At 38.8% G+C, this 15,905-nt stretch overlaps 1 protein-coding gene across 3 annotated transcripts in view; it reads right to left on the bottom strand.

Annotated features, from left to right (window-relative positions):
* The window catches only part of tle2b (TLE family member 2, transcriptional corepressor b), an 83,980-nt gene that overhangs the window by 62,975 nt on the left and 5,100 nt on the right, over window positions 1–15,905 (bottom strand). For all 3 annotated transcript variants that reach the window (XM_028026793.1, XM_028026795.1, XM_028026794.1), the window contains exons 2-3: window positions 6,662–6,759; window positions 6,106–6,169 (exon numbers count right to left, since the gene is read on the bottom strand). In XM_028026793.1, the coding sequence (XP_027882594.1) occupies window positions 6,106–6,169; window positions 6,662–6,759 (162 nt within the window). The remainder of the gene's footprint in view (window positions 1–6,105; window positions 6,170–6,661; window positions 6,760–15,905) is intronic.

Raw genomic sequence — 15,905 nt, 5'->3', positions numbered from 1 at the left:
CATTAACACTTGGACTCCTGTAGCATCCCTGCAGTGCACTTAAACGTGCGCACACACACACATGCTAACACAGTGATGGAAAGGCCACCTAATGTGACACCCCACTGTGAGCTGTCACCCTCCAGTGGATATGTCTTTTTTATGGTCTGTAATAAAAGGGCCAGCCAGTCTTCACTGTCCTCAGAGTTTAGTCTTGTGTTTGATGGTCGGCGTGAGAGGAGAGCTGCACAAGAGTTCAGAAATCCTTAAGATCATAACAGAGAACTGGTAGATGTTAGAGACCAAATAACACTTTTTGATAGGCTGAAGAAGAAAAAAAGCAGTGGTTAAACTAGCAAAATACTAAGAATAAGCCTACTGCCTCCTTATTTGTTCTTTCTAAAAAAAATCAACCTCTCATAAACAGAACAGAGCCCTCCAGGCTAATGTTTTGCATTTTGTGTAGGCATGTGACCGATACATCTACGCCCCCCTCATTAGCCAAGGCTATAATGCAGCCTTATTTAAAAATACACAGAGGGATTCCAGGAGAGCAGTGAAATCTGAGAACCATGAATTATAAATACAACAGCCAGAGTGGAAAAGCAGACATCCACAATGTGCATAACTTGATGTATGAGTTTGTTTGTTCCACCCCCCTCCCATATGTGATTCACCAGTGACATAAACTATATAAAACATATCTACTCTTCAAAACAAAGCAGAGGGAAGGTCTATGAATCCAAACATACAAAACCTGTAAACCTGACTGGAGTGTAGCACTGCAACAAAGCACGTAGAAACAATCTGAGCAATGTCATATTACGTGTGAAAGGTATGAAATAATAAGAAGTATAGCAGAAGATGTTTGGAAAATAAACATTCCAAACACTTATAAAAATACATCTCACAGATCTAACAATATCTACATATTATATAAATATTTAAGACTGCACACCACACAAATCGCCAGTTCACATATTTGTGTTATACTGTATTCTGTCTGCAATCAAATAACACAATATTTATATTCAATTACTTCCAAGTCTACTAGATTTATACAACTACCATCTCTTAGTAATCTACACAAATGTGATCAAATGATTCTCTGTATTCCCTAAACATTTCTCCACAAATAGCAAAAAAGCACCTAATAAACAAATAACCAGTCATGTGCCATACAATAACCAGGTTATTATTGTGTGAGGACAAACCAATAGCAGCACTAAACCAGAGGAAAGGTTTACTTATAGCATTTTCCTGTTATTATTGCAAAAGCCTCACCCCTGGCATAAGTAAAAAACTGCAGAAGCCCCAGTTTAGAGGTAATAAAAAATATTTGTTCAGCGGCTTTAGACTAACTCATGGAGAACACCAAGCAACTGGATGTTTTAAGTTGTTTAAAAATCCTGAAAAAGAACAATATTATCCAGCAATATTAAAATAAAAACCACAAACCTAACAACAGAAGATTGTTATCGTCTCAGGTTGGTTCACATTTTCATTGGCTGTCATACAGTGAATGTAGGCCAACACATCACTCACATCAGCTGATTTGGGCTGAATTTATAAATGCTGACAGATTCATCTAAAAGCACCAACAGGACTGTCCCCAACAGGTGTTTATAAATTCAGCTTGAAATATGCAACTCCTGTTGTTTACAATCATTAATCCGCAGTCAGAAATGTTACTCTGGCATATACCAACATTATAAAGCTTTACATACTAGACTGATGATATAAAGACAACAATTTCCAGGAATAATGAAACCAACTAGGAGATTTATGTTGACAAAATTTCTCCAAGCACTGCAGTCATCTACAGAAAGTCAGGAAACTGTGGGAATGTCAAACATTTATGGAAAGAGATGTTTTTGTGTTGCAATTATGTGCTATCAATGTTGCTCTTTGGAAAACCAAAACAGTAATTAAACTTTCCCTAACAGAACCAAGTTTGAACAGAGCATAGCACCATCGCTGGTTTGCTAAAGCAAGAGGGTGCTGCGGTCATGCCGGCACACGTTTGATTCCTTGAAGGAACATCTTGTGTACGTTTGGGGTTTAAATGCTATGGCAAACTAGTTCAAAACACTGTTTTGTTTGTGATGAGTACAGTTATTTTTAAATTTCCAGAGGAAAGGAAGAGGCATTGTTGGATATCAGGTGAAAAATATGCAAACATGAACCGATCTTTTCAGCCGGAAACAATCACGGTTAGAGCAGAAAGTAAACGACACTAACTGCAGGTAGGGGAAAAGAAATCATCCAGATCTTCAAACTCTTCTGTATGCAAACACCTCATTATAGTCAACCACTTTACATGCGAAATGTATTTTTATTATTGCTGATATCATCCTGGGAGCTAGCTGGTTAGGCTTACATAAAAACATTCATATGCATCAGCTGCACATAACCATATGACCATGTCTCCACGTTCCAGTACCGTATATTTAGGAGCTTAGCAGTGATGAATAGTAAAAGCAGGAGCGGTGCAGCGTGGTGAGCAGACCCCCAGCCTGTGGAAACAGGCCTCAGCGGATGACAGGCCTAACGAGCTAAATATAGCCTTCTGGGTTATCTCCTCTGTGGGCGCAGCGAGTCCGTTGTTGCTTCACATTATTTACGTGTCTGTGCATGCACCATCTCTCTTTCTCTCTTTTAGTTCACGCACCCCCACACTCACACACAGCTATCTCTTTCTCTTGCTCTCTGTGTTGCATTCTCTCCATTTCATCCATCTGCAGAATCTTTTATTCCTCCCTCCATCCTCTCTCTCAGTCCCCTGGTATCTGTATTTTTACTTCCTCTCTCTCTTTCTCTGCATTTTTCACTCTCACTCCTTCCTTGCATATATCTTAGTCATCTCAGTCAGTTTCCTCTATTCCTTTTTATCTTTTCTTTTCTTTGTACCCTTCTCTCCGTCCCTCAGAAGCTCCCTCTTTTTCTGTCTGACACTCTCTCAGTCGTTTTTTTTCTTCTCTGCAGCTATCTTTCCCTTTGAGCTCCTCTCTTCTCTCTCATTTTCTTTCCCTCCCTCTCATTTTGAAGCCATGCCTATGAAGTAGCAGAGCAGTGCGTTAACCATCCAGTGCACCACAGTGAGCCCTTGTTCAAGTAATACAGCCTGGGGTTCTAAACGTCTGCCATGCTAACCTACATGAATATGTCATCAGCATCTGCAGCTCCATGACCTCTTGCCATGGGGAGCTATTACAGCCCTCCAATGAACCTAAAGATGCAGCATTTACCAGCAGAGCACCGGTCACAGAGGCAGAGACCTTTAATATATTATCATAAACAGTTTGACCTGATGACAGCAGGCAACCATTACAATGTAAAAACAAAGAAATGTGATTTTTCTTCATTGTATAATTACAGATGCAGAAGATTTATAGTGCAGAAGGTGGAAGTTTGTCTAGACCACTTGTTCCACATAGTAATTCGGCAAAACCCTCAGCTAAAATAGAGAGTACCGGAGACACAGAGATGTCTTCCTGTGCTTCAGAAAATCTGTTCTGAATTGTTATTTCTTGGTTTACTAAAGATGTGGTAAGTAACAGGAAATAATGAAAAATAAATTAGATGAGAATGAATTGACAATTTGACACTTAAGCAGATGGACACTGAATTTAATTTTAATATATTCGATTTTAATTATTTCAACCAATTTCACTAGTGTAACAATTAAATGAATAAACTTGGAATATAGTTAGACCAAAAAGTGTGTATATTTCAGCGTAAAATTGTCATTCAACCTATACGTTTAGTTCTCACAGCATTTCTGAAAAGATAATAAATAATGTAAAAGGAGTATTCATTTCCTAACACAATTTATCAGTTTTATTTATATATATATAAACATTCTTATCCTCTGTAATAAATGGGAAAAACATTCTTCCTGTAAAAACACACTTTGTATAATTACTGAACAACAATTTGCAATGCTGGTCGGTCAACATCTAAAATCGTATTCATAGTGAAAGAGACAATCAGATACAATAAGGTCAAATATAAAGTGGATTAATTATCCATGCAGGCAATAAATTAGTTGACTGCATTGGAAGCAGTCTGACCTGATTTTACCAAGGATTAGCCTAAACTTAAAAACAGTCAAAACGCTGAAAATGTGACATCTTTTTCTAAAGATAAGTTCAGGCCTTCTCCAAACTCAACTCTACAAAAACACTCGGGAAGTTTTCCTCCCCGCATGTCTCCAAATACAAATTTAGTTCTGGTTGTACAACATCTTTACCTCAGAAACTCTTAAAAAATAATCATTTGAGCCTGTACAGGATGCACAGATGCTTTCTTTGCATCTCACTTTCCTAGCTGAACATGTAAAGCCACACCAACAAATTCAATATAAATCACTGGACCGCAAAGAACACCAAATGTATTGTTTTTTGCAATCTTGTGGGTTTTTTGAGTGCTCAGTTAGCACTGATTGTAATCATTGTGCTATTGTAATATGTTTACATCACTCAAAGGATTTTGGCGCAATTGTAACAGATTATAAACAAAATCTGTGCATGTAATCAAGTTTTGCAGAGCAAAGCTGATGCTCCACCACCAGGAAGTCACACAGAGGAGACAGGGTGAAAGTATGTATTTGTCTGGGAAAACAAAAAAGAAAAGAATACCAATGTTCTTAAGTATGTTGGCATAGTAACACTTGTTTAGTCTGAATTCAGTCTAAAAAATTGTTCATCCTGAAAGAGAATGAACATATCCAAGAGCTGGTTTTTAAAATATATAAAGTACAGAACTGCAGAGTGTTGATTAAATTCAACAATATGCTGACAGCGTTAAGTAGCAACATAGCAGAAGCCAACTTGTTGAAAATAATGTAACTTGTGTTTCATGTTTGACCTAATAGAGAAATACAGCTTTAAATAACATTCATTTATTTATATTTATCTGTCAAATTTCCCATTGTTAAAGACCTTAAATGGATTAAAACAATGGTCTATTTAGATGTATACAAAGGAGTATGCTATGATTTTCCGTGTATGTGAGTAATTTGTCATTTGATATCCTGCTTCTCAGCAGGACTCTCCATCATTTTGTCTGACTGCTGTTTTTCTTGTCTGCTGCTTCCTTTCTTCCACACATTCTCCTTCTATCTAGGTGCCTGTCTGCATTTCCCTCGTTCTGTCTATCCATCTGTGTGTCTATCTAGCTTACAGCCCTGATCCTGCCCGCTCTCCCAGGTTTATGAAATGCGAGCAGCTTAGCAGATGGTGCATATCGTATTCTGGTTGGCTCGGTGTGCGGGTTTTGTACCACAGACGAAGGCTTATGATGGAAGTGAGCCCTTAGTCGCTTAGACGATCCGACTCGGAGAGCTCAGATTGTTAGTTCAGGAGAAGAAAACAAGAGCCTTAGATACAGACTGAAATATGTGTGTAGAAGGTTTGAAGGAGAAATGGGTGCGATGAGAAATGAAAATGAAACTAATGTGAGTAGAGGAAATGAAAACTTTCATTTCTACAATTTTTGTAAGTTGTATGCCATCTATAATATTGGTGGATGCTTTGTTTAATCAATACATATAAAATCACAAATAAATGTATGTTTTGTGTCAGAAACAAAACATAAATAATTTAGTTAAGCAACTTTGCTCAATTAAATTATTTCCTACTAAAAAATAACATTAATAAAAATTGCTACAATTTAGTGAACCTTTCTCCCGCTTTGTAATTTTTTTATTGTTGTTATTGTTTCTATCTGATTTTCTGATCTTCTTCACTTTTTTATGGCCACATCAAGTTGACTTGCCTTCCTTTAAGACGTATCGTATTGCTTTTTGCATCAAGCAAATTGCGTTATAAAATAAATTACAAAAACTACCCTTGGAAAAATGAGATAGTAGAAGCATTAAAAAATGTTCTAGTTTTCCTATACCAACCAGTATCCACTCAATCTAGTTCTTGACCTTTATATGTTTCCTGGATCTACAGTAATCTAAAGTTTCATCCCCTGGTTCAGTCTCGCCCATAAACCTTTGACAAAACATTGGTTATGCTAGCTAATTAGAATTTAGTCTGTATTTCTGTCAGAGGACTTGAGATTTTTCTTAAACAAACACATCCTAAACAACTCCATCAGACGTGAGGCAGGACTCACCATGATGTAGTGCCTCTGCATCTCCGTCTTCTCACTGGCCAGCTTCTCACATTCCAGCTTCAGGCTGCACAAACAACAACAAAAATGCATTTTTTATTTCCAGCTTATAAAATAGATTATAAATTCCACAGAAGATGTTACAGGAGTCTCTCCTGTTTAACGTTTTCTTTTTAAGTTATCAAATAATGACTTCTGGATACCGAGGTTAGTCTTGTGGGGATTAAATCAACTTCATAGATGAAATCTTCATCAGAGGTCCGTGTGTGATGATGTGTACCCCTACAGGGTGCTATGTAACCCACCCCATTGGGTCCAGAAAAACTACCTGCTTTACGTTCAAATGTTTCAAATTCACTGCATGTTGACAATAAATTAAAGTAAGAAGAACAAGTTCTTCTCATCTGTCTTTGTGTAAATGGTTGTTTGTCCCGTATGATTCTGCTTTGCCCTGTGATGTAGTAGCGACATATCCAGGACATGCCCTTCCTTTCACCCAATTACCTCCCTACGTCTATTTCTATGCATGTTTGCATTTGTGGTGCATGTGTTACCGTACCTGTGATACTGAGCCTGGAGGAACTGGAATTCCTCCTTGATTCTGTCCAGAGTTTCCAGGACTGTGAACTTGAAAGACTGGCCAGGCTGCAAGGGGACCTGTAGAGGTGAAAGACAAAAAAAAAGAATGGATGACAAACACATACACATCTCTCTCTTTGTGTGTGTGTGTGTGTGTGTGTGTGTATGTGTGATAGGCTGTTCATGAGGGGACTGTAACACCCACTTCATGCTGTGTTGGTGAGGAAAGCTGTGAGTGTGTGTGTGAGTGCTTGTGCATCTGTGTGGCAAGAGGAGAAAAGAGCCAAGATGAAAGTGAGAGGGAAGGTCACTTCCTCTTCCCACACATCATAAAGCCTTGTCCTCTGCCTCTCTCTCCTCCTCCTCCCCTAATGACTGACTCCTTCCCTCTACTCGCTCTATCCTTTCTTCTTCCTCTCCTCTTCCCTCTCTCACTTCTACATTAGCATCCCCTCTACTCTGCCGTGCTGCTAATGTATTCAAGCCAACAAGGAGCAGAGAAGGGAAGAAACATCAAATGAATAACTGAAGACAATCACAGCACCATCTCTCACCTGCTAAAAGCTAAAGAAGGCCCAACAAAACAAGCAACTCCCAGGAGGTCCAGCACCACCCGCCATCCGTGTCTGTCTAAAGCGCTGCTGACAGCAGCCCGCCTCCTTCATAGTCTCCATGACGGTGGAGAAACACGGGCGCTGTTGATGCTTTTGATGCTGCAGTTGTTTTCTTTGGAGCTGAAGCATGCAGAATAGGTTGTTCTCAGAGGACGTGTTCCTATGTTGTCGGGGTTTTTTCTCTTCGTTTCTTTTCAGTTCGGTTAATTTTGCTGCCTCGTGAGATTTATAATATTAACTTTTATGTTGTCTCTACAAATTTTGTGCATGCAGTCTGAATCACTGTCATACCTTTTCAAGGCTGGTTTGAGGTGTCTTTTTGAACAGATCCAACAAATATTTTATTACAAACTGACCACAGTCATATAAATAGTAACACCATAGTGACCGTATATTCCTGCTACATTGTGTAGCTTTATTATTCATTAAATGGATAAGACCTGGACGTTATTCATGTCATCAGTTCCTCATTATCCTTAGGAGGCAGTAGGAATTAATTTTCTCAATCTCAAAACACAAAACTAAGCTGCCTTATAGTACCTCTGTTCATAATTAATAATATAAAACACCACATAACCAAGGTGAATTATGTAAATTACCAAGGGCGGTTGAGCAATATTCAAGACAGACAAAGCAATATGTTGGAGGCAGTTTGCTGCCACCTACTGGCCAAAGTTAAGCCAACTCGTGCCCAATTGTGCTACTTTGCCAGCTATATAAATTAATGTTTATTTTATGTAAAATATTCACATGTATTTATGTAGCTTAATATTTTTTTAAACACAGAAAGGTGCAATAAAAAGTTAAATTAGAAGGCAATTTTGATTATAAACATTTTATTATTAAGAAGTGTTCTTGTCATTGTTGGTAGTGGTGTTATTTTTTATTTTTTTACTTTCCTGTTTAGAAGATGTATTAGCACTGTGTATCAGTTTATCCTAAATGGGTCCTAAAGACTGATACAGAATGTTGAGTTAATAATACACAAACTCACCAATCAGGGTTGCAGTAAAGTTTCAGTGTACTCCTCCATAAAAGCCTGTTAAGAACCCAATTCTTGCACTTGCATTTCAATAAGATTTTTCAGCTGATAGAGACTACTGGCACTCGATGATCACATATGAGAAAGAAGAAATTGTCAAAAATACTAAAGGTCACAGAGAGCGCTAGTCCCATTTCATAATATTTTGCAGTACCTACTTATTGTTAGCCTTTATTTACTGAAGTCAAAGATAAACGGGCTTTCTTAGAGAAGTGTTTTTCTCTTTTGCAGCTCAATTAATAATTAATGTCATCAAAGTGAACATACAGGAGGACAATCTTAGTGCTGTCAGTCACCCTCATTTATACACTGCTCAATATGCTAATGGTGGAGAATCAAGTTACTGTTAAAGAAAAATTGTTTATCTGCCGTCATCAATGGTTATGCTATCTACAGTAGTCTGCACATTTATAGTGCAGGGCTGTCTGATTAGCTGTAGCGTATCAGACAGCCCTGGGGATGTGAGAATGATTGACAGCGCTAAGATCCTCCTCCTGGCTCCGATTGGCTGTTTCTGAGTTAGTAGTGTATTTCTGCAGATAGCAATAGGACCACAGGGAGGAGGAGGCAGAGGAGTTCACTTTCTTCATAGATTATCAATCTCATAACATAATGTCAGGCCATAGTGACAGTTTTTTAAAAAATATGAAAAAACACCCCATATTTTTTATAAAGGTTACATAATGCAGCTTTAAGTCAGCAGAGTCATCTGGTGGATAACATTTAAAGCTACTCACAGAGTTACCATGATGCCACACAAGGCAAGGAAAGGTTTTCTGATAATGCAACATTAAGATAGGAAAGTATCTGGTAGAACTCACAGCATCACAACACTGACCCAAACACCATTTAATTTCCCTCAGCTTACAAATATATCCACTGAGCTAACAAAACAGAAGAAATTAAGCCCAGTTAGTGAGGTCTCATTTACTGATAAACCTGAATATACTTAACTTCCAATATGATTTCATATATTAGCTAAGCGGGACAATGCCGTCATTACGCCCCAGTTGGGTGGTTATCAGTTCGCAGCTAAGGCTAAAAGACTGGCGCTTTCAGTGGTGGGGTTTCATTAGTTGAGACAAGCACAATTCAATTAGATTTCAATTAGTCCAATGGCGGAGGTCAGAGACGCCATGGGTTCCCCTAGTAATTAATCCGCAGAGCCGAGCTGAGCCCGAGCTAAACTGAGCTGAGGCAGGCAAAGCAGGAACGTCTAGATGGCTGGATGGACACCATGCACACAAACCCTCTGTCTGTGTGAGTATGGGAAGGAGGGGTGGGCTGGGGTGGGACGGGGCGGGGCGGAGGGTTAGCGTCTGCCAGTAGATCCCCACTGACCTTGATTCACACCACACACACCCATTCAAGCAAGAAGGGGTGGAGAGAGGGATGAGGGGATAGATACTGATCTAGCACACATAAACACACACACACGGCCATAAGAACATTGAAAAACACATCAACAAACAAACATGCACCACTGCACATGCACATTCACACTTTAAGCACATGGAAAACACACAAAACCTCAGAGGGGTGGGAGTACACGGATGGATTGAAAGGGAGGAAAAGTCAGAGAAGAGATGGATACCCATCTGACAGATGGACGGATGGATGTAGGGAGTGATGGACCAGTCTGACATTCTTTCAGAGGAATGAATGCACAAGCAGAAAGACAGATGATGAAAGAGTAGTGTGGCTGCTGACTGAGAAAGATAGCCAGCCATTCATTCAGCTGACACAGAAGGAAGAGGGCGAGGGGATGGAGAGAGCGGGAGAGAAACAGACAGAGAGTGTCTTTGCTGTAGTCAACACAGCCTGCTCACCCTGTGCACTGTCCATCGGCCTGTGGTAATACCGCTCCCACCATCTGCCGCCACGCACTTACCAACGGCAACCACGCGAATGCACACGAACAGAGCGCTGCTGGCGGGTTACATCAGTAGCACTAAGTCGTATAACAAAGCCCATAGTCACAGATCATGATTATACAAGAGATTTGTGATTTGCAACCATTGGTGTCAACACGGCAGATTGCATGGTGCTCTGATGAGAGAGATTTTAATTCCTTTCATCCGTTGGACACAAAAACCCTCAAAAAATGTATCACTTTCAATTTGCAAGTTGTACCTTTCTGAATGAGTTTCATTGACCCCGAGGCAATAAGGCAGTGGGAGTGCGAAAAGGAAATGAAAAATCCCATAAAAAAGAAAAAAAAAAACTTGGAGAGCTCTCAGGCAGAAAAAAATGCATTTCCCATTCACTCTGAGCTTCATCTTCCAGGATAAAAGACTTGTATCCAGAGTTGGTATTAAATTAGGCCATTTTAAATAATCAAGGGCACCTTCTCACATATTCAAAACCAATCTATGAGATACATGAGCTATGTGTGCGTAGATATGAAGATGTGCAGTGTTTACAAAGATTGAGGTATTAGTAAGTAATGCCATTGGCACATTATAACAAACATTTGCTGTTTGATTGTGTTTCAACTCTCCTGTTTTGTGAGAAACAGTCAAGGCAGCAGTAAAGATGTCACAAAAGTCCAAGAAAGATCACTCTCTCTTCTGCCAAGTGTTTCAGATGTTGCATGTAAACAATGGTGAATTAGTACTAGGAGGACAAATATGTTCCAAGAAAATAAGCCATCTCACCATCACACTACTACCACCAGCCTGAACACAGCAAGCGCGGCAGGATGGATGATCTTGTTTACTCCATATTTTAACCGTCTGAATATCAGCACAGAAATCAAGACAACATTTTTCTAGTCTGCTATTGTCCAACTCTGTTAACCTCGTGTGAATTACACCCTCGGTCGTTCTGCTGTTGTCTTCTCCTCCTGTTTCAAGGTTTGACAAGTTGTGTTTCTGTGATGATATTTAGTAATCTTTGATTTGAATCTTTGGTTAAATAAACTACTGTTATTGTTCTATCTTCTTGAACCAAGCCACCCATTCTTCTTTGACATCATCAAGGATTTTTATCTGCGTAAATACCGCCAGCCATATATTTTTACTTTTTGTTTTAGTTCATTCCAAGTAAAGCCAAGACATGGTTGTGAGTGAAAATCCCAGCAGATCAGAAGTTTCTAAAATATTTACCCTGTCTGGGTATTTTAGTCTAGCATCAGCAACTATCCAACCTTCAAATCCACTTAAAATTCACTTTTTTTCTCCCATTCTGATGATTGGTTTTAAATTCAGGAAGTTGTCTTCACTTTGTCTAGATCTATAAACAAAATGAGTTGCTGCTGTGTTACTGGCTGCCTCCCTGTTCATGTAGCCCGTCGATATGAAGAAACGTATATTTCTTGTGTATCTGTGCGAGAACCAGGATTTCCAGCAATTAGTTATAGGCAGTGGAATTACATAACTCGAACACAAAATCAGAGTGACTTTTTATGTTAAAATTACAGAGCAAGATGTGTCATAAAATTTGAGAAACTCAGTGAACGTCAGATTTCCAGGAGCAAGTGAATGCATACCGTCAAGCCCCATTCAACAGGTGTCATAACGTAATGAGAGCAGTACTGTTTGATAATGGGTAAACGAATAAATAGAGTTGGATAATGGACATTCAGTACATCGTTCTAGATGTGGAGGAGGAATACAATGACAGGTTAGAATAGAATAGAATAGAATAGAATAGAATAGAATAGAATAGAATAGAATAGAATAGCTCATGAATGCAAGTCTAAAGTATTTTGATTGTGCCCTTCACTTGCATAGTCTGCAACATATACCACAGAAGACAAAATTATCCATAGCTCTATGGTATTCTTTTGAATTTACCAGCAAATTTCTTCTTTCTGGCATTATATTATTGTTGAGGAGTGCTCCAACCGGAGGTCTGGTTTGAATCTGCTAGGATAAACTGTGAAAGAAGCTAAAGATTAGGGTGATGGCATGAAAGTCTTCTGACCTCAAAGACTTGGCGATCATCACCAAAAGTAAATAATAATAAAAAAAACAGTGAAAAAAAATTACATTTAAAAAACAGATTACTCTTCTTTAGTCCAGGGTGGCAGCAGTCTTTTCTGATTGCCTCAATTATCTCCAGTCATGCTTCGGGTTTTTGTTCCTATCTATACTTGTGTCTTGCATTTAAATGGAAGTACTTCTCCTTTAGCTGCAGACAGTTTTTCCACAACTGATGGTGGCTTCAGAAATTAGGCTGCAACTGTGAAACAGATGCACATCTGGGAGTTATTGGAAAAGACACGATTCTATCTGTCGGTTTGTCATCTCTGTCAATCTGGTTAGCCCCTGGCACGTTTTCTACCAACACATCAGCATTCACACGGTATAAGATGACATGTCTGAGCAGGGATGTATTCATTCAAGCAAAAACACCCACAAATTTTCCCCCCCCCCCTTTTCTCATGCCCTCTCTGTTGCAGCTCTACCTTGTTTTATTTTTCTTTCACACTTCTCCCTCTTACTCTCTTTCCTCTCCTTGTATCGCTCTGAAACAAGCCAAGACGCATTTGGATTCTGTGTATTAAATAATAATTGCATGGTGAAATATTTAGGGGGGAAAAAAAGACATGAAAAACTGCCAAGCGAAGAAGAAGAGTGTCAGTACCCCTTGAGCACATGTCTCTAGGCGTGTGTGTGTGTGTGTGTGCGTGTTTGCTGATGTGTGCAGCAACGAACATAAGCAACAGCTCATTGATTTAGACTCTGACAGACAGAAGAAAGGCAGAAGAGGCGAATGGGATTCCAAGTTATCAGCCAGCATTTTTTTGAAGCCAAAATACTGTGAGCATGCTTTCCCTACAATTTCACAAACTATTCAATGGGCTGGATACAAAAAAAAGGGTTTTATCACAATTTAAGAAAGCAAACCCTACGTACAGTTTATGGCTCTCACATTGTGCTTTCAAAGGGCAAATACACTGACCTAGCATGTTGGATGAACTAATCAGTCATCCAACATGCCAACAACTCCCCAGTAATCCAAAAGTCCAGCAAGGCAGCCATTAGTTAATGTAGTCAATCTACAAGTTACCTAGTTAGTTACCAGTCAGTCAGAAAGCCAGTTACATTGCAACTCAGGGTACAAGCAAAAGGCAGCGAACATATTAGGGAATGAAAGTCTGGACTGCATCCAAGCCCTGCTCTGATCATTTTTTTTCACGACAAAGAAAGGACGACAGCAAACAGGATTTGAGGATAAAAAAAATGGCCTGTTTTTAATCAGAGAGAGGGCTTACACCAAGCAGCCACTGATATCTGATCAGAACTTCTTGGTTGTTTGTGTGACTTCTGGGCCGTTCTGTGGGTTCTCTCACAGCAGCTGCATTGTTGTTCCTTGGCTTTTTGCCTCTCTAAAAGGGCTGCCTTTGAAATGCACCGTAAAATTAAATGTAAACAAGACAAGGACAACGGAAAGGAGGGGAGAATGTCATCTCTGGGAGGTGACAGCAAGCCGCTGTGCTATTTACCGCACATGGCTTTCATTACGATCTTAAATGTTGGTGGAAAAAGAAACTGCTTGACACAGCTTTAGAAAGGAGACAAGTAAGGTATGTGTGGAAAAAAGGAACTTTTAATTGACTTGTCTCAGAAAACACAACATTTTTGTGGTTAAAATGTAACTTTACTAACTCAGTAAGAAATGGTTAAATACTATTTCTGCAACAACCAGTCACAAGTTTGGAACAATAAACGTGTCAAAGTCAAACTTTCATACCTGCTTATGATGCTTTGCTACAGTACAAAATGTTTTCCAACCTTTTTGCCAATTTTAACCCATACGTGGTGAACTTCTTTGACTTTTTTCCTCTTTATATCAAATTATTTTGCTTTCTTTAGATCAAAAGCAATCAAATGCGAAAATCAAAGTACGTTTGGGAAAGCAAACATTTTATTTTTCTATTTTCTGGTGCAAAGCATAAGCAATTACCATGCTCATCATTTGAAATACAAGGGGGAGTCGGTATTTCACTACAGTGCTTCATAAAAGCATTTATGAACAAGAGGCAAGAAGAAAGCTTTGTCAAAAGAAAGAACTGCTTGCCATTTGCTTCATTTCATGTAGGTGAGGGAGAAAAATTGTGGAAGAAGGTGATCTCAGATAAGACCTAAATTGATCTTTGAGGTGCTGTGTCTTATAAAATTAACACTACATATCAAAAGACAGCACTCCCCTGGTAAAACAAGATGATGGAAGCATCATACTGTGGGCTTACTTTTTTTGGTAAGATAAAGGAAAGCTGATCAGTTTTGATTGCAAGGTGCACAAACTACCTACTGGGCAATATTGAAAGAAAAACTATTAGAAGTTGCAAAATCACTTAAGAGTAATGTGTAGATTGACCTTTCATCAGATTGATGCTAAATATAAAGTGAGGGAATCCAAGAATGGTTTAGATCAAATCATGTTCTTCTGCTGGAACGGCCAAATCAAAGCCCAGATCAAAATCCAATTGACAATCTGCAGCAACACCTGAAAGTTGTTGTTGATGTGTGATCTACATCTAATCTGTTTTTTTACACAGAAGAAAAACAGGAAAATGTTTCAGTTTCAATTCCCACAGTGTTATTTGGAGAAGAATAAGAAAACCATATACTGACATAACATCCCAATAACACACATTAAACTTGTAATATGGCAAAATGTGAAAACACTAAACTGAAATGCATTTCCAGACAACCTAAAGTTCTGAATTTCATCTTCACATGACAAACTTTTCTGAACAGATAAAAGCATGCAGACCTACAATAAAATGTCTTAGACTTGTCAAATAAAGCCTAGTTCAAAAAGTTTAGGCAAAATAAAAACAAAATCACTTTTGGCAAAAAAATGAATTAGGTCATTGTTTTAGGAAGGTGACAATATCAAAAACTGAAAGAAACCTTTCATTCAAAAGTATAGCTCCTTACTTTTAAAGGTGTTAATAATTTATTGATTCATAAACATACACTATCAACAGGCCTGTGGGTGTGATCTGAATCCATCCACAACACACTCATCGATACACACGCGGCTCTCGCAGGGCGTGGCAGACAACCGAGGCTTGTACATTCGCACAAACAGTTGTGATCAAAGCAGGACATTATTTATTGCTGTTGTTGGCACACAGAGCACATACCCACACAAGTCACTGCAGATTTCCAATCACCTTCCACTCTCGATTACATGCACACAAACTTTAACGGCTGCATGCACACACACGCTACTCTAGAGAAATATATGTGCCTACTAAAAAGTTTGCACAATAATAAAAACCTGCAATAAACGATAGTCATGCAACAGATTCTGGTCCAAAAGAACTAAGAGCCTTAAAAGTCCTTTTAGAGCAATTAGAGAGTCTAATACTGTATGCAAGTAAGATGCCACTACTGTTTCAACCACAGCAAGGTCTGTCAAATGTTGTTTTCTATTCCTGTTTTTAGCCATTTGCACAAGAATAAATCAATTTATTAAAGACTTTTTTAAAGCAGCATTTCCAGTAATGAAAGACGCTGCACAATTATGATAACATAATGACAGCTGCATAGTAACACACTGACTGCAGCACTTTACACTCCACAGAGAATGTGCACACATAAAACCCA

The sequence above is a fragment of the Xiphophorus couchianus genome, chromosome 9, assembly GCF_001444195.1.
Source record: "Xiphophorus couchianus chromosome 9, X_couchianus-1.0, whole genome shotgun sequence".
Classification (NCBI taxonomy): domain Eukaryota; kingdom Metazoa; phylum Chordata; class Actinopteri; order Cyprinodontiformes; family Poeciliidae; genus Xiphophorus; species Xiphophorus couchianus.
Note: the sequence above shows the minus strand (reverse complement) of the source record. Positions and strands in the feature narration are given on the sequence as shown.